General features: G+C 36.7%; 1 protein-coding gene across 4 annotated transcripts in view; it reads right to left on the bottom strand.

Moving 5' to 3' along the window:
- Nucleotides 1-26,587, bottom strand: part of Prp40 (pre-mRNA processing factor 40) — a 219,048-nt gene that overhangs the window by 144,962 nt on the left and 47,499 nt on the right. For all 4 annotated transcript variants that reach the window (XM_081740145.1, XM_081740142.1, XM_081740143.1 and 1 more), the window contains 4 exons: nucleotides 20,505-20,943; nucleotides 15,471-15,576; nucleotides 7,899-8,064; nucleotides 1,553-1,701 (listed from right to left, as the gene is read on the bottom strand). In XM_081740145.1, the coding sequence (XP_081596271.1) occupies nucleotides 1,553-1,701; nucleotides 7,899-8,064; nucleotides 15,471-15,576; nucleotides 20,505-20,943 (860 nt within the window). The remainder of the gene's footprint in view (nucleotides 1-1,552; nucleotides 1,702-7,898; nucleotides 8,065-15,470; nucleotides 15,577-20,504; nucleotides 20,944-26,587) is intronic.

Raw genomic sequence — 26,587 nt, 5'->3', positions numbered from 1 at the left:
GCACGTATGGGCCGATCAGTTGATCATGGATAAACCACACCATATATTGTGTCCAAATTAGTGTTGATGATGAGTGACTACCATACAATGGGGATGCGCATCTGCCCATGTGTGTATGTTATGCATGTTGACGATACCATCCCTTCTAAACGTGGCCTCGTCAGTGAACAATACTGATGCCTGAAACATCATGATGGTAGTGGATCTGTTGAATGAACCTCTGACAAAATGCTTCACATGGTTGAAAATCCAATTCTGTCAGTCCTTGTATTGTTTGCAGGTGGTATTGGTACGAAGCATTTTCATGTAACGCATGGCTAAAATGCATTTTACGTCTAAAGAAATAAATAAAAGTTATTTCACGGCTAAGTTCCCTCATACTCCTACCTGGGCCATTGTCCACTTGTCGACCTGCATCCACATGGGCATGTAGTACGGTCCCCGTTTTACATAATAAAATAGATGTGCCGATAAATTGCTGTAAATATTCTGTATGATGGTTGGTGTCTGTTAGGAAAACGCTCCTAATAGAGTTGTGCTGCTTCACGCCCATTTCCATCTCCACGACCGGTAATGATGTCAGCCCGTTCGTGGTTTGAATCACACCATGTTTTAGTCGAGCACTGACACTTCTATTTAACACTCGCAGCTCTCCTGTAATGTAGCGTCATGAACACAAGCACCACCTATGTGTGGAACCGAGCAACCAAATACTGAACATCAGTGCCACTTCTAGATTTTCACAGACCACTATTACTAAGCTTATTGGTTTTCGATATCTACTGCTTCGAAGTTTCTATTCCTACGCTTTCAGTTCTCACTAACTATGCCAATATGCCTAATATGCTACATGTTCATTCATAATCTCAGTGTCAGGTCGGTGCATTCTCTGACATTTTCTTATCTTATTTTTTATTTCATCCTTTACATCCAACCGTTTATGATTTGTAAGCACTTGACGTTTATGTGATAGTACTTATATTCTCCACATACTCAAATGCTGAGCAGTTCTCCCAGCTGGATTAATGTTAGCGCGAGCCTTTGGTGCACAGTTCTGGGTTCGATCCCCGGTGGAAGCGCTTTGAAATTAAACGCATTATAGTGGTTCGGTTTCTATCTTAAACTGTAATTCCACGTTTCATATAGCCTCTATGCTGAAAAGAACGCGAAACTTCAATAAACAAACAAACGCTGAACTCCAGAGGCACGGAATTAAACTACTAAAATAAAAAAGAATGGATACCCTTGAAGAAGTTTTTATCTACCAATGAACAGAAAATTGTTGTAAACAGTACGAAAGATGTTATCTTTCTATTAAAACTACATTTTAAGATTTTTGCTCCATAAGAAACTAAAAAGAATCTGAGAAAATCAATTAAATATAAAAAAAAAAAAAAAAAAAAACTGAGTACATACAGATTCGAAAAAGGGGGAAAAAAAACTTTGAAACTCTGGTTCAATGTCTTTACATTTTATTTTCAATTTCTTCACTCTTCCCGAAGTAAAAAGTGACAATTGTTAACAATGAAGTTGAAAACTTTCTTTTACTTACCCACTAATTTCTTCTGCTGTGATCCTAGCCTTTAACTCTTCTAATTCTTTAGGAATAGTCCATCGGGATTCTTTTGTATTTACATTATGGTAGTAAGTTTTCCCACTTTCAGAACGATATTCTTTCCACGGACACTGTGACAAAAGTAGCTGAAATAAAAGCATGATGAAATTTACTTCGAGGATCTTATTGATTTCAATGCATTAATTACTACAAGTGAGGAACATATGAATTCACTTTGTTATCTCTTAAGACTGTTTACACAATATTAGATTCGAATTTTATATTCTTATTTTTCACGGTGCCACTTTCTAATATTTCGATTCTGTCCTGCCTTTCCTTAAAATCCTTAACTTTTGAAAAGACTGAAAATGCCTTTGTCCTCCATACTTAATGATAAATTGACTATCCTTCTAACTTAGGAAATAAAAGGAACGCGAGAATTTATTTTCTGTACCTTCTCGTTGTCGCTGTATTCTGAACGATGTTCTGAACGAGAACAGTCTAAACGAGAATGACCAATGACCGAGGTTATGAATACAGTAATGACAAGATAAAAGAATTAGGAACGAATAAATGGAAGGACTATGGAAGAATTGTGCAACTAAATGAAGAAATGAGAGATGGAAGGAAAAAGAATGTAGAAATTTTAAGAGCATAATAAATAAATAATAAAAAAAAGGTAGGCGAAATCGTACATGGGGAATGAAGATAGAAGGGAAACAGACTAAAACTAGAGATAGAATGCTGAGGTTAAACAAGCTATTACAGAGAAGGAAAAATAATACAAAAGCGCTACAACAAACGTAGGCAACTGGAATTGAAAGTAAACATTATAAGCAGCAATCGATATACGTTTAGACATGCGGACGATATAGCACTAATAGCAGAGAATCCCCGGTAAGAAAACACAAAACCTACTTTCTATGATCATTCACTTCCATTAATCATCCGTCTCCTTTATGCTAAAGGGCTTAACCGTAAGATTTAACTGAAAATTTCATTTGGTTATTTTCATAGAATTGTAGTTCTGTAGAATGAAGGAATGGTGATGAATCCAAAGAAAAATAAAATACTCCTTTATGCTAAAGGGCTTAACCGTAAGATTTAACTGAAAATTTCATTTGGTTATTTTCATAGAATTGTAGTTCTGTAGAATGAAGGAATGGTGATGAATCCAAAGAAAAATAAAATACTTCATATAAAAGATGAAAAAGAGACTAACAGATGAATTATATGAAAAGCAAAGAGAGAAAGTAAGTATATGAGTTTAACTACCGTGAGTAATATCAGGAAAGGAAAACCAATACAGAATAAAAGTTACGTATGTGTAGTATCAAACAGATAAACTATTTTACCAAGGAACTGTTGCAGAAAAAAAAAAAAAAAAAAAAAAAAAAACTTTATAGACATGTCTACTTGCCTCCTTTATTATACGAAGCTGAAAGCTGGGTAATAACAACAGAAAAAGAAAACAGAACAACAACAATAACCGTATAACTAACACAATTTTTGAGAAAGGAAAGAAACGGTTAAATTTGTAAATAATTTGAAGATTACAGACAAAATAAGACGACTTCGGCACGAATCAATAATAAAAGCAGCAGACGATAGAAAAGTAGGTAGATATGAGCATATTATGGGCATGAGTAAAGAACATGATTGGCAAAAGCCATGTTTTTTTTTTTTCTCGAAAAGCAAAAAAAAAAAAAAAAAAAAACTTTGTTTTGTATGTTTAACCTTATGTAATACCAAGGTTATGAAGACTTTCGCTTAAAGTGACACCCAAATCGCTACTTGGTTTGCACTTGAAAGAAGGGTTGTGGTTCGGCCGAGAATTGAACATGGGACATCTTGATTAAAAGGTGAAAGGAGATAAAACTAATGCAGATGGTTTGATCTGTGGAAACGTCCCATGAAGTTCACACGACTTAAACTTTTTTTAAGAAACTAGCTTGCTTAAACTAGCCAACCCTGATAAAGAAAGAACACCATTACGAATAATCGACAAGAGCTACAGAACGAAGAGGAAGAGGCAGATCACAACTTGAATCAAAAGAATAGAGAAGTACGGGAGAAAAACACAAAGGAAATAAGAGCTGTCACAAGGGAGGAAAATATGGAAGGTATTTTTCCACACATCTACTTTACAGAAAATAGGGTCAGGAAGAAGTAAGTTTTCACAAAGTTCTAAGCTCTGACCATCTGCCCATCGAAGTAATAACTACGTCTCTACATATTTTTTTTTTTTTTTTTTTTTTTTTAATGAAATAATAATGGATAAGAAGGAAAACAATTTTACAGAGTTATACTATCAGTCGGGTTTCACTCTAGTTTTCAGCTGGTAAAGTACGAAACCGGCCACACAAGTTATAACAACATCGCGATCAAACTACCTAGTTAAGAGAATATTGCAAAAATTATCCTTAAAAATCGAATCCGGTTAAACTTAGAAATGTTATGAAGTATGAAATATCTGTGAAATATCCCTAAAAGAAAGAAAGGAAGGAAAACAGAACAAAACAAAAGAAAACTGAAGTATAGAAAAGTTTTATGTAATATATAACAAACTACAAAATATTCGACGTACGAAATCTCATGTAGTAGTTTAAATTATCTTATCGATAATATAAATCATTAAGACAACTTTCGTGTGTAAATCACGTAGTTTCGCATTTCCTGTATGTACTATTATTGGAAACATTCATATGACTTCCCTGAATGTCACATACAGACAAAATTAACTGGAAAGCCCTTTGATAATTTTATGCAACATACACAAGAAGAAATGCAACAAAATACGAAAAAGACTGAAGATAATTTCGTCGCCTCCATGGCAGAGGGGCGTAAGTTGCATTTTTAATTTTTTACAGGAGAGGAAAGAAGATTTTGCTTGATTTGAATCTCTCGTCACTCTCTCACATTAGAAGCAATCTCAAATCGTTTTTATTTTCATATTTAGAGGTCAAAGTTTATTTATTATGCCCTTTATCATGTACATTTTCATACATTACATTTTTTATTGAATTTTTACATGTTAGTGTCATACATACGCCCTTATGTCATAAACAATTTATTTCCAACAAAGTACTTAAATGAATTTCTACATACCAGTGTTGTTTACTTACGCAATAGTAAAACAGTATAAAACTGGTTACCGATTATACAAAATGAATTAAAAATACAATTATAACAGCAGTTCAGTATTTTTTCATTTAGAGGAAAAATAATTTTTCTAGATTGGACTTTACCACTTTTCGTTTAAACAACCACGATAACGATAAAGATTTTTTTTTTTTTTTTTTTTTTTTAATATAGAGACGCAATATTGCTGATTAATTTTTACCCATAACAAGATTAATTCCAATCTTCATTAGCGATTACAGATTACGCACAAGTTTTTTTTATTGAGTGTCCACGTAGGAAATCTCTAAGTAGTCCTTAGCGTCATTGGATGTAACGAGACTTGCGAAAAAGTTGTGATACTCTTGCGGTATTACTTTAGTGTTACAGTTTCATTAAATCATTCTTCTTTTCCTTGGAAATTGGTAGCAGTCCTGAGAGCAGCTGAGGAAGATTGTACTCATTTCCAGGTGTTCGTAAGGATCTTGAATGTGAGGATTCTCTAAAAGGCTCTGTCATCCTTTCCTTGAAGAGAATCTTATTTTCGTCTTGCGTGAATCTCAGACATCTTAACTTTTACCATGGCAAAGTAACACCATTCTGATCTTTGAATGTAGCTAACTTATAATAGCTTTTTGTGGCATCAAAATTATAGAAATCTTCTGTTGTCATCGAATGTACCGTGAATGGCTGCGGCTTCCGTCTTGTCATCTTAGCAACTATACACCAATCAGAAGGTGTATAGGTATCTATGTTCTTCTTTGCGCGTTCTATGACGCTGTGCACGGAATCAGCTTCCATCTGAGTGTGTCCTGGTTCAAGAAACTTGTGGTCAATATAGGTTACACTTGTATTATGGACGGCATACATACACATTGCTGCAAATTTCTTGTTCAAATTCTGTCCACAACAGTATGAATACATCATCACTTGTTTTACTCGAGGAGGTAAATTTCGCAAGTAGAGTAGAATGCAAGAGGCAATTTCATCAGGACCTCTCTTACCCCTTGTTTCATCCTATATGTAACAAAACCCTTCGCGCGTGGCTAGATTGTAGATGGTCAGGTTGTAAACATTAAGTTTACGAACATAATACAAAACACCCGTTTTACATTATGGCGCTGTCAAGACTTACTGGAGATCAAAACAGATAGCTACATGAGAGTCATCCTTTATTGCTTCTTCTTTGTCTTTTTGCTTTTCTGATCTTGCTTCTTCTTTTCTTTTCAAATGTTCTTCATAAACCAATTTCTCTCTCCTTTCCCTCAGAACACAAATTCTTAAACCTGACAAGTTTTACACTGATCTTTCTTCGGCTTTTGTATCTTGATATTCATTTCTTTCAGAATTTTCCAGTATGAAGTACGCCCTATTACATTTTCAGGTGAAACTTTCTTCTTCTTGCAGTATTCCTTATAAAGGTTGTAGAGCTTCTCACAAGACAGTCCTGGCTCAACATAGTAATAGCAGGTTGATGAAGATCGACAATAATGAGATTCAACTCGGAGCATTGATAATGTATGCTCCTTTGCAATATTTTTCGCTGCTGAAGTTAAACTGTGTTTTGGCATCGTGTGGCATTGTTGGTTTCCCTCGAAGCTCGTGACCTGTACTTCCGGAAGAAAGCCCTTTCTGCAACACGAAACGACACACTTTAAGAGTACAAAGAAAAAATTGCTTGCAAACTTGTATCATTTTCCCACCGATAGTTAAATAATAGTCAACTGTGTACTGCCTTCTGGACATGGTGTTATGTTTTCCGCGTGACTTTAACCTTCCTTCATGTGACGCAGAAGATAATCTCTTTGTTTATGAATGTCTCCTAGTTCCCAGTACAAACGATGCACAAATTTCCGTTTCTCTTCATTAATAATTTGTTTGCAACTGTACACGCATCTGCATGAAACATTGCGTACACTGCGAGCCTCACGAATTTTTCCAGCACTGGTAACGTATTTCTTACCTAAATTACGATTAATTTTGGCTTTATTTATTTTCCAGTTCATGGGATTCGATGGTATGCTTCTTGCTTTGGATGCACGTGATGATTTTGTGGCCACATTTGTTTCTATTAGCATTTCATCACTTGAAGTACTTCCATCTTTGTCCACCTTAAATTCCGGGTCGGCATCACTGTCGTACGATACACTAATATCTGTAATGAAGTGTCCAGAGTCGTCTTCCTCCAAAAGCCTGGATATTTCCTTATCAGATAGCGAAACACCGTCCATCCTGATCACTCTCTTCAGCTCAACAAGATAATACGCACTACAAAACTAAAGAAAAAACCAACAATGCCACAAACTACAACATTATTTAGTTTACTTACTCACCGCCAACAATAAAGCAATGAACGAAAAATATAAGGCAATTCGGCTTCTTTTGAAGTCGCAATTGCTTTAATACGGATCTGAATGCAACTTACGCCCGTCCATTGTATGTATGCTCAGAAATATATTTACTACAATGTGAATATTATTTTTATGACAAAAAGGCGTAAGTGAACTTAAGCCTTTCTGTCATGAACAACTTAGTGGAACACTCTTGTTACGTCTTCCAAACTTGAACAGTAAATCTGTTTTTATTGGGAATATACGTACATCAATTTGCCAGGTGCAAGAATGTAACATAAATGATTCAATGAGCGAAGAAAATGTATTTTCAAAAAAATGTCACTTACGCCCCTCTGTCATGGGAGCGATAATATGTCTTATTACTTAGCTAAAATCATTATGCTGAATGATGTAATTGAAAGAGCCATTTGTCTAATGAATTACGAATGTTTCAAGGAAACAAAAAGAAAGAAAATTAGAACGTCATGGTTTGCTGATAGTTTGTTTCAAAAATAGCGGACGAATAGTGGAGGCTACGAAACGGAAAAGTTTAAGATGAGATGGAGTCTTCTATGATTTTATCATGGATGTTAATATAGATCATTATTTCCAAGAGAAAAATATGATTACGACGCAGTAGATTTAATACATTTGCCCTTATGCATCCACAATTCTTCTATAATCCACTCTCTAATATCATATTATTGCAGAATATAATAATATATTTTAAAAACTAATACCTACGTAAAAAATGGGGTAATAATTAAAGAAAATGTCATGAACGTTAGCGGAATGGAATACTTGTAACAGAAGCAAGGTGAGCAGCAACTTTTGTGAGTTCTGTGTCATTATTGCTACACTACTGATTATCGTCAGTTTGCAATACTAACCTCTGCTGGAGTCTTCAGTTCATCAGGTTTCTCCCAAGAGCTTTGCTTAGTCACAGAATTGTAGTAGTACGTTCTGCCATCAGGTGCTTTATGTTCAGTCCAATTTGTCTTCTTACTTTCAGGTTTAGGCGCAACAACAATGGAACTAACAGTCTCCGTGCTTTCACTAAAATATATATATTTAAAAAAAGATTATATAATTATTGAAGTCTTCATCCAAAACATGACCAAAAAACAGTCTGAAAACTTCTCTTTAACCTTTTCCTATTTATACATATAGGAATTCTTCACGCATGCTGAAGTTGAGTACGAGGTCACTTTACGTGAAACTTATTTACAAAATAAAATTAAATACTAGTAACTTGAGCGTTGATCACATTACTATTTTAACAACACAAAATAAGCTGTTAGTTTTAGTCAGTAATGCTGTCAAATGTCTCACTGGTATGTACTTTGAAATGATTGACACAGTGAATGTTTTCTCTGTACACTACGTCCATTACGTAGCCCCAGAGGAAGAAGTCACACAAGGTAGTTTCTGGACTTTTGGTGCCTAAGAATGGGTCCTCTTCTGACCGTTCTTTGCTAATCAAAGCCTGCCGCAATACTAAGTCAGGGGAGCAATACCTCACTGAAAAATACATGTAACATGTTGCTTTCCATTTCGTTGAGACGAAATGTATCACCCGCGGTGAGCATCATGCAACAGAAAGACCAAAAGCGTTAAAAGTTGTTACCCAAAATACACCCACTTCGATCTCCGCGTGCCACGTGCCTCTTGCAATATTCTCGGTAAACTACTATGTGATTCAAGGCTGAATACCTATTGTAAGTTGCAAATGACTGCGCGGATTAGAATGAAATTTGTGCTACTGACGTTACAGTCCTATCTAAAAGGGTGTATGAACATCATGGCAGTCATCTTCACCACCACTACCTTGAATCTAACTTGGTTTTCAAATGGATTGGAGATCTTTGATATGTCATCTGAGGTTAAATAATCAACAAAAACACAAATTCGATATAGTTTACCTAACTTTATTAATGTAAAATTGATTCATATGTCGCGGGAAAATTGCATATTAATATATTGGCAATTTTTATGTTGTAGGTGAACTAGAATAGCACTAATATTTTAGTAGCGCATTAACATTGTGTTAACATGTGGTGAGCGCAGTACCCGAGTGATAGTGGCCGACTACAAATAAACTACATCCTCCTACATTTCACAGTCCCATAAGATTCTGATCAAATTCAGGGAAGCAGATTATACACACAAGCAAAGCAGTAGACGTCTGGACAATACTACGAACGAGAATAACATTATTTTTTTTTTAAGTTTAATCCCAGGATTATGCCCTTTCGGCTAAAGGAGACGGATAATCAATGAAAGTGAACGACTATGAAATTAATTTTTGTCCTGCACAATTGGGGATCGAATCCGAGATCAGATGGACCAAAGGCACACGAACGAGAAAACATCAACTGCGAGTTGGCAATTTTGTCAAGAGACCATAATATATATATATATAGGGTGTCCATAAAGTCCATTGCCACTCCGTTTATTTACGAATTGGCTACGAATATCAGAAAACGCAAAAACACACCCATAATTATTTTAAGAGACTTGAATTTTGAGCTATAAAAAACTCACCCCAGACACCCCTATACAGGGGTATGAGAGGTCCACTTGAAAATTTTAAATAGCAAAGGGGGTCGAGTAATATATCATTGGAAAGGACTGGACAAGAGAAATGTTTCTCCTAAAGCTTCAAGTCCGTATGATGACCCCACCCAAAATGGCGGTGGTTCACATTTCGTGTCCATAAAGTCCGTTGCCACTCCTTATACCTTCGAAATGACAAAGAATATGATAAAACGTAAAAACAAGTCCATCATTATTTTAAGGGGCTTGAATTTTGAGTTATAAAAGGTTCACCCCAGACACCCCAGATAGAGGTACGAGGAGTCGTGTTTTCGCATTTTATCATGTTATCAGTTATTACGAAGATACACGGGCGGCAACAGACTTTATAGACACTCTGTATATATATATATATATCTCGGGTGGGTGTGCAAAACATGCTAAGTCCAAAATGGTCAAAAATGAGCTTTTCACTGTACCTGAATAAGAAAAATTTTTCTCTACAATTGTGTATACTCGGCTAAGTCCTATCAGGTTTTTCAATGATGTTACAAACCCGTGCGTTTTCAGTCATGTTTGACATACTGATTCTATTTCGTGTAAAACAAGTTAAGTCCGTAGCAAGTGGACTTACCTTTCTTTTCACACTAATATATGACTGCACAGAGTTGGGACAAACATGTTAAGTCCTCCAAAATGTGACTTAACATGTTTTGCACTGCACTTAATTGTTGAAAACATTTCCATCGTGTGAATGAAACAAATGCAAGCAATAAAGTTATGTGAAATATGTTAAGGTAAAACGAGCTTGTAAAATATTTGCTTAATCACTATTTGAATTATATTGGTTTTTCATATTATTCAGAGGTTAAGTAGTATTTGTTTGAAACAAATACAATCCTTTTACTCTGTTTCTGTTTTCTATTTCTATTTGAATATTTTTATGAACAACACAAATGCGCAACAATAGGAATAGACCCGGATTTTGATAGAAATGATTCTGCATCCGAATCAACAGAATCCGAACCAGAAGAGAAGCTTAAAAGTCATAGGACGAGACGCAAGAAACAGACTGGTAAGAGAAAAGTGATGGAAGAAGATAGTAGTGAGAGAGAGGGGGGAAACATCTATTACCGTGCTCGGGCAGTGTGCAGATCTGCACAATTTATCAGAGAAACCAGGAACATCTGACATTGAACGCGAGGTACCTGTGGAAGATAGGTCCCGTGAAAATAGACGACGGAACGAATCACGAGGTTTGAAATATGATACACGAAAAATTCGTGAAACGAGAAAACATCTCAGAAATATAGGTCAATCATATGTTACTTCGGAAGTGAAATGCGTTCTAGCTCGTACATTTCAGCTTCCCGGAGAGTGTAGAAAAAAAAAAATGTAAAATGTTGTGTTCAGAAGAAGTGTTTAGAAATATATTTGACAATTACTGGGCTCTTGGTGATTATAATCGAAGAGTTATGTATATCACTAGTTTGCTGAATATTGCTAATAAGCAGAGAACCAGAATCAGACAGAAAGATTTTGAAAAGCAGCACTATCGCCAAGTGACAGTTTTGTGTCACATCTAAGTGTCGGGTAAAAGACATGAAGTGTGTAAAAGTTGCTTCTTGTGTATTTTTGGTAAAGCAAAAGCTTCATACAGTCTGTAATTCAAAAGAAGCGTGTTTTTCTTTCTCTAGTAATATAGACATTAGTAGCCGAGGAACCCACAAACCTTCCAACACCAAGTCTGAAAATGAACTGGAAGAGGTTCGCAAACACTTTCAATCAGTTCTCTCATATGAAAGTCATTATTCCCGACGAGACTCCAGTAAAAAGTATTTACTGCCATACGTGACACTTTCGGGACTATATGAGGAGTATAAGAGAATATGCAATGGGATTCCCGTAAGTAGACGTCCGTATGACCGTGAATTCCACAAAATGAACTTGAAAATAAAGAAACCGCACGTAGATACGTGTCAAGTCTGTCATAAGTTATTTCTTCAACTTGAAGTGTCCGGAGATCCTTCCATAAAAACACAGTTGGATAAATTTCATGAAGAGGCTGAAGTGGCATATAACTCTAAAGCTTCCGACAAAGAACTGTCTAGGAATGAAATTACACGCAAGACCATCACAATTGACTTACAACAATGTCTTCCAACTCCCTTTTTACAGAACTCAGTATCATTTTACAAAAGACAGCTATGGACATTTAATCTTACAGTTCACAATTGTGACAATCAAACTGTTTTTTTTTTTTTTTTTTTGTGTGTGTGTGTGTGTGTGTGTGTGTGTGTGTGTGTGTGTGTGTGTGTGTGTGTGTGTGTGTGCGTGCGCGTGTGCGTGTGTGTGTGTGTGTGTGTGGCATAAGGGAATCGGTGGAAGAGGAGCAAATGATATCGCCTCATGTGTTTATCATTTTCTATTAGAAAATATGAATCCAGAAATTAAACAAGTAGTTATGTACTCCGATTCATGTGCTGGACAGGATCGCAATTCCCACTTTGCAGCCATGTGCTTCACAGTTTTACAGAAGTCTACGAACCTTGAAACTATTGACCACAAATTTCTAATAGCAGGTCATACACATATGGAATGTGATACAGATCATAGTGTTATAGAGAAATAGAAGAAAAAGTTTAATGGTAACGTCGAGCATCCCCACGACTGGGCTCAATTAATTTGTCAAGCAGGGAAGAAAAACCAATTTGTAGTACGTGAAGTGTTTGAAGATTTCTACGATTTTTCCTGTGTGTTAACAGAATCTATTCAATTTCGCAAGAGTGACGGTGTTGGTGAACGTTTTCTGTGGAGACATATTAAGTAGTTACGCTATGAGAAACAAAAGCCACGTGTATTATTTTACAAGACAACACACAATAGTCGTGAAAATTTCAAAACTATGCATGTTTCAAGAAAGGGAAAGCCAAGTGTTTTGATGCCAATGCGTCTACAATGGGCCGATAGCAATCAGCAATGAAAACAAGAAGGATCTTTCGGACCAGCTTCCGTTTGTATCCCCTGTATTTCATGAGTTTTACAGGTCATTAAAACTGCATCCTCTGTTCGAAATGTATTTCCTGATAAAACAGAAAGCAGTCCAAATGAAGGCGATTAGTAAACTGACATTAACCATATTATAGAAATAATCTGAGCAAAATACACAGAGGTTAATTTTGGTAAAAATACATTACATTTCTGTTACAGTTTCTGCAGATTAGCTCTGTCTTCTACAGTTAAACATTACATGCTTACTTGAGTATGTAATGTTTGTCTATAGAAGACAGAGCTAATCGTCGAAACTGTAACAGAAATGTAATATATTTTTTACCAAAATTAATCTGCTCCATTAGAATAATGTTATAGCATTATCCACAGTGTAACATAACTCTATACATTCAGTGCAAAAACAGATAAGTCCACAAGTGCTGTAAGTTGTATTAAGTGCACAGTCAGATAAGTCCACAAGTTCTGAAACATAGTCCTAAAAACAAATCTACAACTTCTTTATTATAAGGTGTTAAGCACTAAAACCTGAGTATAATGTGCACAAAGGAACATTAATTGAAATAAAATATACAAAAAATCATATATTTTAGTTTCTGATTTTTGTCGAATTTTCAAACTTTTAAATTGAATTTTCTCAAAAGTAACATTTTGTGACTTAACATCTTTTGCACACCCACCCGAGATATATATATATATGTGTGTGTGTGTTTTTGTTTGTTTGTTTTTCGGCAGGGACGTCACACAGAAATCTACACAAAGATTTGTCATGAATTATCTTCTCAATTCACTGTGCTGTCAGGGATGTCAATACGGATGAATTTACTACGACGGTAGACATTCGAAACAAACATTCCCAACAGTTCGCATACGAGGTTTCTTTTTCCAACAGCACGTACAATATACCACATTTTTCAGCTGTATTAGAAAGTCCACAGGGTGTCTACTAAAATTCCACAGTGAAATTTCGTGACTTTTTCGTGACCTTTTCTTTACCAAATCATAAAATTTCCTAACATTTTCAAGAGCGAATTTGGGTGCGAATTAGGCCGAATTTTCATCCACCCGATACAAACGTACTTTGCTTCCGATTTGGTAGTGTCTAAAGCCGACCATAGACATTTTTGGTGGTGAATTTTGATGTTTTATAGAACAAAATTTTCCAATCTGTGCTTACATTTGCACAGTTAAAAAAAATCGTGACCCAAAAGCTAAATTTCGTGACTTTCATGACCGTTTTCTGATTTCGTGACTTTTTCGTGACATTCGTGACTTTCGTGACCGATAGACACCCTGGTCCACAAATCCCCACCCCCTCCCCCGAAAAAAAGAAAACATACGAAACAAATACAAACAGAATAAAAGAAACTGAAGAATAACACCACTCAGGGTTCCGTCACGAATATCATTATTTACCAGAATATAAAATTTGCACAGCTGAAGTGTCGATATAACAGGTGCCCATATTCAACATTTATAACTGTGACAAGCAGGTCGCATTGGCTCAGCAACAGAGCGCTCACCTCTCATGCGTGGGCTTTCTGTTTGTTCCCAGCTCCCACCAAGTGGGCCTTGTGGTGGACGAGTACTGAGGGTTTTCTCAGTGTTCTCCCGTTTCCTCACATATTCATTCCACCATGTCATTCTTCATTATCATCATCACTGTCTCCCTTCAGTGCATAACGTGAGACGTGAGACTAGATATTTTATTTCAGAATAGTGACCAATCACAGCATTCATCTTTTCCTTTTGCATCTTCATTAATTGTATTCACTACATGTTTTTAATAATATTCTACTCTACTAAATACAACAAACTACAGTATCAATTATATATCTAATATAAATAAAATAAAGAATTTGTTTGTGTGTTTGTCTGTTTGTGTGTGGCCTGGGGACCAGACTAGTGGACCGAGAATTACCAAATTTTGATCACGGGTGCCTTGGTCCAGGCCCCAGATCAAGACGAAGGTTTTTTTTTTTTTTTTTTTTTTTTTTTTTTTTTTTTTTTTTTTTTTTTTTTTTTAATTTCGCACCAGGTGGTTTTCAGGGGGACGTATAGTACAAAATGACCGATATTAGTGTCAAAATCATAGTTTTCGCGGTCGCTGAGATCAATGGTGAAACTCCGATTGCATTCACCCCATTCGGCTATGGGGCGCGTGTCACCGGGGGGGGGGGGGGTTACCGAGACATGTAAAAATAATCCAATATTAGTTTCAAATTCATAGTTTGAGATCAATGGTGGAAGTTCGATCGCATTCACCCCATTCGGCTGCGGGCCGGAGGTCACTGGGGAGCGAGGGGAGTACTGATACATGTATAAATAATCCAAAATGACTGGTATCATTGTCAAATCCATAGTTTTCGCGGTCCTCATATCAATGGTGAAACTGCGATTGCCTTCACCCCATTTGACTGTCGGCTGAGGGTCACCGGGGGGGGGGGGTTACCGAGACATGTAAGAATAATCCAAAATAACCGATATTGGTTCCAAATCCATAGTTTCCGGGGTCTCTGAGCTCAATGGTGAAACTCAAGATTGGGTTTACTTTGAAATTTAGCACCCATCAGCTCAGGAACGGGGGTCACCGAGACGTAAATAAACCGAGACAATAATCCAAAATGACCGATATTAGTGTCAAATCCATAGTTTTCGCAGTCGCTGAGATCAATGGTGATACTCCGATAGGCGTTGACTCACAAATATAGCCCTCATTGGCTGGGGGCCAGAGGCGTTTCTTTTTTTAATTGGAACTAGGAGGTCTCAGGGGAGTTTACCGGGATATGTAAAAGTAATAGAAAAGACAGATATTTTTTTCGTTCAGTTTGTTTACATAGATATTTTATCTGTTCCATGCGTAGAATGGGTATATTTAGTATATATATATATATAACAGGACATTTATAAAAACTCACCTTGTAGCCTGCGAAGCTGACGGAGAAGAAGCTGTCGAATCAGTAACGGTGACAGTGGTTGTTAATTGAGGCGCTGCCGAAATAACTGCAGAGTTCGTAACTTCAACTAAAAACAAAATTTTATGCATATACACATTTTATAAATACGAAATACAACACACAGTAAATAGATTTACGAGCACCGAATAAGAACTTTTTGTAATTTTGAAGTAACATTTCACTTGGTTCTACGTAATACAAAAAAAAAAAAAAAAAAAAAGTATTTTAGAGTAGAAAAAATATTTGGTCTAGGAATTAATTCGTGCGGGTGGACAAGAGATGGCGCAACGAACGGAGCGTCCCACAGTTCCGTGTATCCACACATGTGTTGCAAACCCCTGTCATCGCGTATCGTTCGTAGTATAGGGCAGTGGATTAAAGCGTCAACAACACCAGTTTGTAGTTAAGTGAACATGGCGCAATTTGTGCCTGATAAAGTGTTTTTGCGGGGTGTCCTGCTGCATTACTTTAACATGCAGAAAAGTGCGACTGAAAGTCATCGTATTTTGGTGGAAGTGTATGGTGACCACGCTCTAGCTGAGCGAACGTGTCAGAAGTGGTTTGCACGGTTTAGAAGTGGTGATTTCGGCTTGGCAGACCAAGAGCGAGCTGGACAGCCAAAAAAATTTCAAGACGAAGAATTGACAGCATTGCTCGAGCAGGATTCGTGTCAAACGCAGGAACAACTTGCAGCAGCATTAGGCGTTGATCAAACAACAGTCTCCAAACGCTTGAAAGCCATGGGAATGATTCAAAAGATGTCACATTGGGTTCCACATGAATTGAAAGACAGAGACGTTGAAAGACGAAAAACCATTTGCGAATTGCTGCTTCAACGACAGAGCAGAAAGGGGTTTCTGCATCGAATTATTACGGGTGATGAGAAGTGGATCCATTACGAGAACCCTAAACGAAAAAAGGCCTGGGTGAAACCAGGTGAACCAGGTCCATCACAACCAAAACGAGATATTCACTGTGCAAAGGTTATGCTGTGCATATGGTGGGATATGAAAGGTGTGGTGTACTATGAGCTGCTGCAACCGGGTGAAACTATGAATGGAGAACGTTATCGACGACAATTAATGCGTTTGAAGCAAGCTCTGGCCAGAACACGACCAGAATGGGAGAACAGACATGATAAACTTATTGTTCAACATGATAACGCTCGCCCACATGTCGCAAAACCGGTCAAAACCTATTTAGAAAATGTCGGATGGGAAGTTTTACCCCACCCGCCGTATTCACCAGACGTTGCTCCTTCGGACTACTACTTGTTCGATTGCATGAACAACGATTTGATTGGACAGCGGTTTACTTCTTCAGAAGATATCGAAACATGGGTCTCTGACTGGATCGCTTCCAAGGATGAGGACTTCTTTCGCCACGGAATCCGTACATTGCCTAACAGATGGGCGAAAGTGGTGGCTAGCGATGGACAATATTTTTCTTAAGGTATTTATGTATTTTGTGTTTGTACTACAGCTTCAATGTGTGCGTACCAACCGCACGAATTAATTCCTAGACCAAATAATATATTTTTTAAAATATCTTTTTAGTCTAGACAGCCCTTTCAACGTATGTCCTTTTAAAAAAAAACTAACCTGGATCATTTAAACGGCAATACAAGGAAAGCGACAAGTTATAACGCACTCTTTTAATAGTACATAAAATGAAATTAGAATTGACGTCAATGAACACTGCCTGAAGGTTCCTTTTCTTTATGTTTATCTCGAAAGTGGCTATCCTGAATTGAAGTAAGTCAATATATTTAAACGGAAACGGGCTCAAATATTACATCAAAGAGGACTAGAATTTTATAGGACATGTACTTTATCCTTTTATGTTTAGTAAAGCTTATCTATATTAAAGTTTCATACTTCAATTTTGGGTACGATTAATTTATAAATCTTATAAATAAAATAATAAAAGTGAGAGTGATCTTATTTGTGATGGCATCGCGAGAAAACGGCTAAACCATTTGAAATTATTTTTTGGATTTGGTTATCACCTACCTCGAATTGGTTTTTATCATGTTATTTTAATTAAAATGTGTATCGTAACGGAGTAGAGGCAGTTCAAAATTTATGGTATCTTACAAACCTTTCAAATTAGGAAGATAATGATCGGAACTTAAATTCCTTATTAAAAATACGCGGACGTGTGTCCCAGGTTTCACAAAAGAGCGGGTTTCAACTTTCAAGGGGAGAAGGGGCAATTTCTATAATATTTTAACTAAATACTTTGTATTCATAAAATCACAAAAGTGAGGGAACAGTTGAACGGTATAAAATGGATTTTCGAACATACTTAGCACTTGGATTGATCTGGAGTTTTATCATTATACTTTGAATGAAATGTGTATCCTAAGAGGCTGAACAGGGTTCAAATAAACCATTCAAATATTTATCATGAACGGCCAGATTTAAAAGAACTTCAATAGTTGAATTTCTGATTCTTTTCCTTGAATTTCTGATTCTTTTCCTTTTCATTATTATTTTTTAAAAAATCAATTTTAAAGTGACCGCATTAATTACTTTCAATTAACCTAATCGAGCATTCTGGAACGATGTTCACAACTGTAACGGAGATAAGGCATTTCTTTCCTTCAGACATTATAAATTCCGAAAGAATAGAACAGTTTTCCTTCTTCTCTTATCTTACTATTTATTTTATTTCATTAAATATTATTTTTCTTATTTCTGGCTTATAACGAATCCCGCACACAAAGAGAGCACGACTTCTAGACAAACACCTAATTCTAATAGTAAGAACTACTATTACACTAATTAACCGCAATTCTTTTACACTTCACTTGGTATTACTTTAGTCAAGCTTGGAGCAACGTTGATACCTCAGGATCAATACGACAAAATACGTAACAAAAGATCATGGAATAAGTTCAACACTTAGGTCTCAAATAGATTGTATGTTTAAGCACCAGATTTCAAAACAGTTAACCATCTTATTTGATACACACCACATTAATGCGGATTATAAAATAAGCATCAGGCAACAATGGTTATTCATATGTTACTCAAGAGACTCCCAGAAATCTTCAATGTATTTTATGTTCAATACTCTTAATGCTGATCGATCACATTTTATGGTGTGAAAGTACAGAAGATTGTTCGCTGTATATACGACAATTTTCGATTTGGTACTGCCATCTGGCGTATCATGTTGGAACTAGGGTTTGTTGGCAAGAGAAGTGTTGTGACCTTGTAGGTGCGTCAGTGTTGGTAACGAGTGTTATCAAATGGCACCGAAAATCAACCGGTATTGGGAGGGTTACGTAGTGGCCCTTTTCCATGCTAAGTGTTCGTACGTATACGTTGTGGAAGAGTCTCAGGAGAATGAGTTAATACTCGGCGTAACTACTTCGGACGCTATTGTGATCTGTTACACACAACACGCACACCTTGCGAAACATTCACACATGAAAACCACCACCAGAAGGGCTGCAAGTAATGCGATACTCGTAATGCTAAGGTAGATCCGTTGCACGGCGTGCCAAGAAAATTCCCCGGCGCAACATGATATGAGCCACAGATTCCACCTCGCACCACCAACTGTGAACAAAATAATTTGCAAGCACCTCAGGTTGAAATCTATGCGGAAGGACCGTGTACACCACCTGCTACCGCCTCACATTGCCGAACGTAAGACGAACTGCAGGAAACTGTATGAAAAGTACTTGTAAGAAATGTTCCAATGTAAGAAAGTTGTCACAATGAATGGATCTTAAGTCCATCTCACTGCTGGTGGTCACATTCGGGTGATCACATATCGTGACTCTGACAGCAAGAGGCGCAGCAACTTTGTTCGTGAGTGCAGGGAAAGTTTCCCTCGTGACTTTATGGGTGTTGCGGGACTCGAAAATGAGGGTAAGTTAATGATACGCATAGTAGGCAAAAACGTGAAGATGAATCAAAGATTCTTCCAAGTCATTCTGATGCTTATCTATCGGGGAGATATCCCAAAGTTGTATGGAATGATCGCGAACCAGGTAATGATCCATATGGACAAGGCTTCGAGTTATACCGCCAGAACATAACTAAGCTTTTTATCAGGAAATAGCGGTCTGGTAAACCTGAATATAGGCAGCCTGAAAATAGGAATTCGTGTCATACCGTTTGAAGACATTCCTGTAAAAAGCCTAGATGCCACTCCAATGGATTTTGCGAATTTGGACTGTCGAAACGATGTCTTCAACATCGCCGCCCGCGCACCCTAGACGATATATAGAAAGCTCGCTGGGAGGAGTAGGTCAGAATTCCCATGCCTGTCCTGTCTTGCATAGGAGCTTGCTGCAATGGAAACTGCAATGCCGTGTGATAGTCCACAACCCTGGGATACAATAGAACATGATCGATGGTGGCGGCACACGGTATCTCTTTAGGTAAGTACCCATAAAAATGGTCAGATATAAAGCGGACAACCTTCTGTACTTTTTTAAAATCTACCGCATCTGAATCGTATTTTACTATTGGAATTTTAGTAAGAGAAATTTCTTTATTTTTCTATTTCACTACCTAACGCTACATGCATGAAGTCTGTTAAAAAAAAAATAATAGCACACGGAGTTTGTCCATTATAAATTCCACTTTGCGCGAGCTCGGATCGAACCAGGGTCCCCACGCACCAAGGGTGATCGCTCTACCACTAAGCCACTGCGCCTCCTTGATAGACTGAGTGAAAATGTTTAAACTACTAATTCACACTCATAAGTAAATACTCATATCGGCCTAAGAAATATACCTTAAACATATTTTGAAATGAACAAATAACCTTTTACTAATAATAACTCAGTACACGTTTTAAAACAAACTTTTAACCGTTTTAAAAATAGGTTGGATATTTGTTAATAGTTTTATAGGTAACACAATTTAAAACCTAAAACTACATTAATATTGTAAATTTTATTGCAATATTTTGTTTCTTTATTGCTCTTCTTGCACTGCGAAAGAAGGAAATTACGTAGTACGAATCACTAACCTGTAGTTGAAGCCACAGCATTGGTCTGTGCTGGAGCTGTAATTGATGCAGATGCTGATGCAGCTGCAGATGGAACAGGTGTGGGAGTCATCCCTGGAGCCGATCCAGTTGCCACAGACGGAGTCGCGGGGGCAGCAGGTATTGGTGCTCCTGTATATCCTGGCATCCCAAATCCAGGTGGTGGAACATTAAAAGGAGGCGGAGGCATACCAGGTGGAGGAAGCCTTATGTCGCCAGGAGGTGGCATCGGTGGTCCTCCAGGCGGCATATAGCCAGGGGGAGGCATTCCTTGAGGGGGCATATGAGGTGGAGGAAGACCGAATGGAGGTGGAGGTCCACCGGGACCTGGAGGACCTGGTGGCCTCGGAGGACCAGGAGGAATTGGTGGTCCTGCAGGCATACCCCCAGGAGGGTATCCTCGAGGAGGATGGTGACTGACCTGCAATGGCAAATGATCAACATTTAACTAATTGTATTATTAGTTGCTTAAAATTTGCCTAGAAATAAAACAAGAAAAGAACATGGACAGAGAAAGAACTTGAGTTAGGAAAAAAGTTATTCTTTCATACAAAACCTTTTATAAAAATATAAACCACGAATAAAATATGGCAACCTGCGAAAAAAAATCATATCATTTTTATCACTGTCAAGTCTTAGTAATATAGACAACTAAGTAAAATATTTTTTTTCATAACACAGTATTTTACAGAAATAAAATCATAATGAATATGACTACCAAGGAAAAAAGTCACATCACTCCCACGATTACCAAACCTCAATATATGCCTACGCTATTGAAAAACAGTGGTATTATTATGAAATTAGTACATTCCACATACAGAGATATGTAATTAAATGAACTAACTTTAGATGTTCCATTCGCGGTTACTTTAACTGGCGTTTTAAAGGTAAATTACTGCCTTTATAATCAGAGTTACAATAAAAAAAGGTTATTGTACAACGTATTTTTTTTTATATAGGATTGATCATTTATCTTGATACACCCTTGTAACTTTTAAACTAACGGATACAAAATACCGAAATATCGACCATGTATATAACGAGGAGGACGACATTGTTTAACATACCATGTGATACTATATACCAGGTTAACAGTGTTGTCAACCCAACCTAAAGCTATATTTTCTCAAACGGTACTACGATATGTTGCATATTCCAAATCTACGTGTATAATGATAACTGAAAAGCCACACTTGTTACGCAGTGTTGCAAACAAAGGACACTACCAAATCACAAACATAAAAAGGAACCAAAGTTTGAAGGGTTCTATAACAGTAATAACATAAATGAGACGGACGAGGTAATGCACATCCGAAGTACCTTACTGTCGAATATTACGATCATCATATGACGTGTTTCAAATGAGCAGAAACAGACTTACAATCAATTAAAAACTTGATGATGATTATTATTATTATTATTATTATTATTATTATTATTTTTATATATATATATATATAAAGGATTTTACTTTGAAACAGTCTTTAGATAAGTATCACATTTAACCACGAACATTGTTTTCCATAGAGATAAAGACCTTGATACCGTTTGCAGCAATTTAGTATCTCAAACGATTTCAAAGATACGGAAAAAAATGTAAAATTTGATACGAAAGGTATCAAAAAGTTCGTGCAATCACCTAGAAGAAATCCGCTCTGGAGAACTCTGACATCATGCTGGTATTAGCCCTTCTCTACGTTGTCACCGCGCGTAGTGACACATTTTTGCCAGCCGTTCTTCATTTTCCATAAGCCCGTTTTGTAAAAGTGTGTAGTTTGGCTTTGAAACCAGAGTACAACGTCAGAAATGATGTCATCCTCTACTGCCAAAATGGCGTCTTCTGAGTGGACTCTTCATTTTTGGGAAGAAAAGGAAGTCACTTGGTGTTAGATCCCGTAGAGTATGGATCTGGGGCAATATTTCACATTCTAATGTCACTGCCTTTATCATGGATGCATGAGTGGAATGAGCTGATGCATTGTTTGCCAACAGCACCCGTTTTGTGATCATTCCACGACGGTTCTTCCTCAGTTTATCTTGTAACTTAGTCAGGAGATGGGAATAATACGTAGTAGTAACAGTTTGCCCTCGTGGTAGGTAATCTGTCATGATCACTCCCTCGCAGACTCATAAAACTGAAAGCATCACCTTGGCGGCAGACTTCTGAACTCATGCCTTTTTAAAGGTAGAGGAGAAGGAGCGTTTCCATTGTTTCTCATTTCCTTTGTCTCTGGATTATACAGAAAAACACAACTTTCATCCATTGTCACTAGTGTGCAGAAAAAATCCTCCTCATCCACCTCTTGCAGCGTCCTCGTGAATTCTCTTCTGGAAAAATGTGAGCAGTCGTGGCATCCACCGTGCAGACACTTTCTGAAGATGCAGCTGGTTGTGAATGATATTCCAGGCAGATCCGTAACTCATACTTACTGCATACGTAACACTTGGCATTATGATGTTTACATTAGGGTGTCCCTTATTTTGGGTAATTTCGTGTTGCGATATGCACACCCCCTAAATGTATTCTATGTGACCTTAAACACGCATTAGTGAAATAGCAGCTCTCTATGAGAACGTTAACCCGTGCCGACTTAACGATAAAGTCATGAAATGATGTTTTCATATTATAATACTATAATTTAGAACTTCCAATCGTGATAACGAAGAAACTAAAAGAGACACAGAAACGAAACTATGTACGAAGGAACGACATCTGCCTGTGTACTGACGAACATCATTGGATGAAGTGTTGCCAACCCAAGAGAAAGTTTTGTTTTTGTGAATAGTATGACCCAGTTGGATATCATCATTGGAAGCTACAATGAAAATAAAGAGATTGTAAAGGCATATCAGTGTTGCAAACTTCTCGAGAAATAACGTGAAACATGTGTTGGCGCACAAAGGGAGTGAGGTACTAACATTTGTACACCTTAAATCAAATATTGACAAGAACTGCTTACGCTTAATCTAAGTCTAGAAGGATCAGTTGAACAGTGTTGTCATCAACAGAAGGGAGAAATTGAGTTTGGAAGAGATATAATAACTCGGAAAAGATCACTAGTGATGTATGGTTTAAACCTATAATGCAAGGCGGAAGAGCATGAGTAGTAGTGCCGTGGTTACGTGAGATTGATAACTCACTGACAGATATATTTGGTATATTGTTAAAGCACAGAACTAAGGTTTGTAAATGACAACGCTGCACAGCGGCGGCTTGTTTACTCTTGATGCCATCATGGTTATCAGCGTCCTCAAAAGCCGACGAGTACATAAACCCATGCAAATTGAACGCTGTTTTCATATTTTAACCAGGTTGTTGGGATTCCAGCCCGCTGTGCAGCGTTGCCACCTTCTCGGTCAGTTATCGATTTCACATAACCATGGTTCTACTCATCATGCTCTTCCGCCTTGCATCATAGGTTTTAAAGAATACAAAACTAGTGACCTTTTCCGAGTTATTATATGTTTTTCAAACTCATTTTTTCTCTTCGTTGACGGCAACACTGTTCAGCGGATCCTTCGCAAACAGTTCTTGTCAATATCTGATTTAATGTGTACAAAACGTTAGTACCTCACTCCCTATGCGCACCAACACATATTACACATTATTTCTCGAGAAGTTTGCAATACTGATCTACGTTTACCATCTCTTTTGTCTTTATTTTCATCGTTGCTTCCAATGAAGATATTCAATTTAGGTCATTCTATTTACAAAAACAAAACTTTATCTTGGGTTGGCAACACTGCTCATCAGGTGCTGTCAATACACGAGCAGATATTACCCTTTCTCCAGTTGCTTCATGCAAAGTTTCGTTTCTCTGTCTCTTTTAGTTTTTTCGTTATCACGGTTGGAAATTCAAAATTATATTATAATGTGGAAACGTCATTTCATGACTTTGTCGTCAAGTCGGCACGGGTTAACGTTCTCGTAAAGAGCTGCTATTTCACTAATGCGTGTTTATGGTCACATAGAATAGATTTAGGGGGTGTGCATTTCGCAACACGAAATTACCCAAAATAAGGGACACCCTAGTTCACATCTAAGCAGTTTATGAAAATAAAGGCTATTTTTAAAAAGTAACATGTTCAGTACCTTGTAACTTTGTTTCTATTCATTCGAGATCCGGCATATTATGTTCATAGTAGTATACATAAATACTTTGGATATGCATTGCCCCGTATGTCTCACTTGCGTTATTAATAGAACCCACCAAAATGTGGATGTTTGTGATACTATAGAGTTCTTAGCTTGCAAGACTGATTGACAAATGTGAAATCATAAGTTTTCATTTAACATGTAAATTTGAAATATGTAATAACCTTACGTAGTGCTATTTAAAAAATAAGTTCTTGGGTTGGCAATACTGTTAACCTGGTGGTATCGCAGAATGACAAACAATGTCCTACTGTGGGTATTTGCAAGTACAAAATTTCATTTTTTTCAATTAGATTAAAAGTTACCAAGGCGTATCAAGATAAATCGTCCACTCTGTATACATATAACAATATAACACTGTGTAAGTTATATTCAAAAATTAACTGCTTTCTTAAATTAATATTTGTTTTACTAAAATTTCCTCATTTCCTTCAATTTGAAACCTTCCTTTCTATTTATGGCGTTACCACTTTACTTCTATTGCCTCGCGTATTACCCTTTTATATCTATGAGTGTGTTCGTTTTGAACTATCGTATTGTCAAATAAAATTATATTTTGTTTGTCAAGTATGTTGTGTTAATCTAGACTTTTCTAACTAATTTAATCAGATATGTCTCATATTCATCACATCTGGTTTTAATTGCATGTTTTGTTTGTCCAGTGTGTCTGAAGGTCACATTCACATGGAATTGAATAAATACCTAGGGTGTCTAGCTGTTCCGTTGAGTTGATTTTGAGTTTAACGTCCCTTTTAGCAGCGAGGCTATATGAAACGGGACCTAGTGATTAACGTGTAATACGAACCACCCGGGATCTAGCTGTTCCGGTACTTGCACAAAGATCAACATTTGTCTGATCTTTAAAAAATGGTCTGTCATTCATTCCGTAGCTACTTAATAAACGTGATGTTTTTATTTATTTATTTATTCATTCTATTAGTTATTTTTTTTTTAAAAAAAAGGGGGGTGAGCTCATTTTTGTTTTACTTCTTCCAAAGTTTTGGTGAATTCCACTCTATTCTGCATTTTGCGATTTTTGTAATTGTCTTATTTAACTCTTGTTTATTGTGACCATGTTTTGAAAAAAAAAAAAAATTAAACGGTGTATTTCTTTCTGACCTTCATCAGACATCATTTTCGCTCTTTGAAGCAAAGCATATAATTTTGAATTTTCTCTGGAATGGATGATAATGTCAATCAGTTCTTAGATAACGATCACTGAGTTGATTTTCTATACAGGATGTGACTCAACTGTGCCAAATCTTTCGTCATAATTAATATAACCAGAAACGATATCTTTCTTTCATATTCAACCTCCACTGTTAATTTAACGTTGGGATGTGTGCTACTTAGATTATAAAATTTAACTAATGTATCCCTTCCATATGCCCAAACTACATACATATCATCTACATATCTACAGACGTATCACATTGGTTTCAGTGTGGTAATTTCTAAGGCCTCTTCTTTCCAAAATCCCATGTAGAAAGAGGCAATTACTGGTGATAATGGCGACCTCATAGCTGAAAGATTCACCTGTTCACGAAAATTCTCTTTATATTTAAAATATGTGAATACAGAAAAACAAATAATAATAAATAACTTATATTAATAAAAGAAAACTGACTAAACATATTAATAACACATGTGTAACTATTTCGGCAATGTAACAGTCTTCGTCAGACACATGATAGATCAATCCAAGAATAATAACTTAAATTTAAGAAGAAAGTGAAAAAATGTAATGCTCATCTTACCAGAGCCAATCATGTTCTTTCCTTCACTTTTTACATCCATCTGTATAAAACGTAAATTTTTAATTAGGTACTTATTACACCATCCTCTATTATTTGCACGCGGATGGCAGTTGTTTATGATTTTAGTTCTTTTAACTCTTTCTGTTCTA

Source organism: Thermobia domestica, chromosome 15 (genome assembly GCF_964235325.1).
Source record: "Thermobia domestica chromosome 15, izTheDome1.hap1.1, whole genome shotgun sequence".
In the NCBI taxonomy this organism is placed as follows: domain Eukaryota; kingdom Metazoa; phylum Arthropoda; class Insecta; order Zygentoma; family Lepismatidae; genus Thermobia; species Thermobia domestica.
The sequence above is the reverse complement of the archived record's forward strand: the minus strand, read 5'-3'. Positions and strand labels throughout refer to the sequence as shown.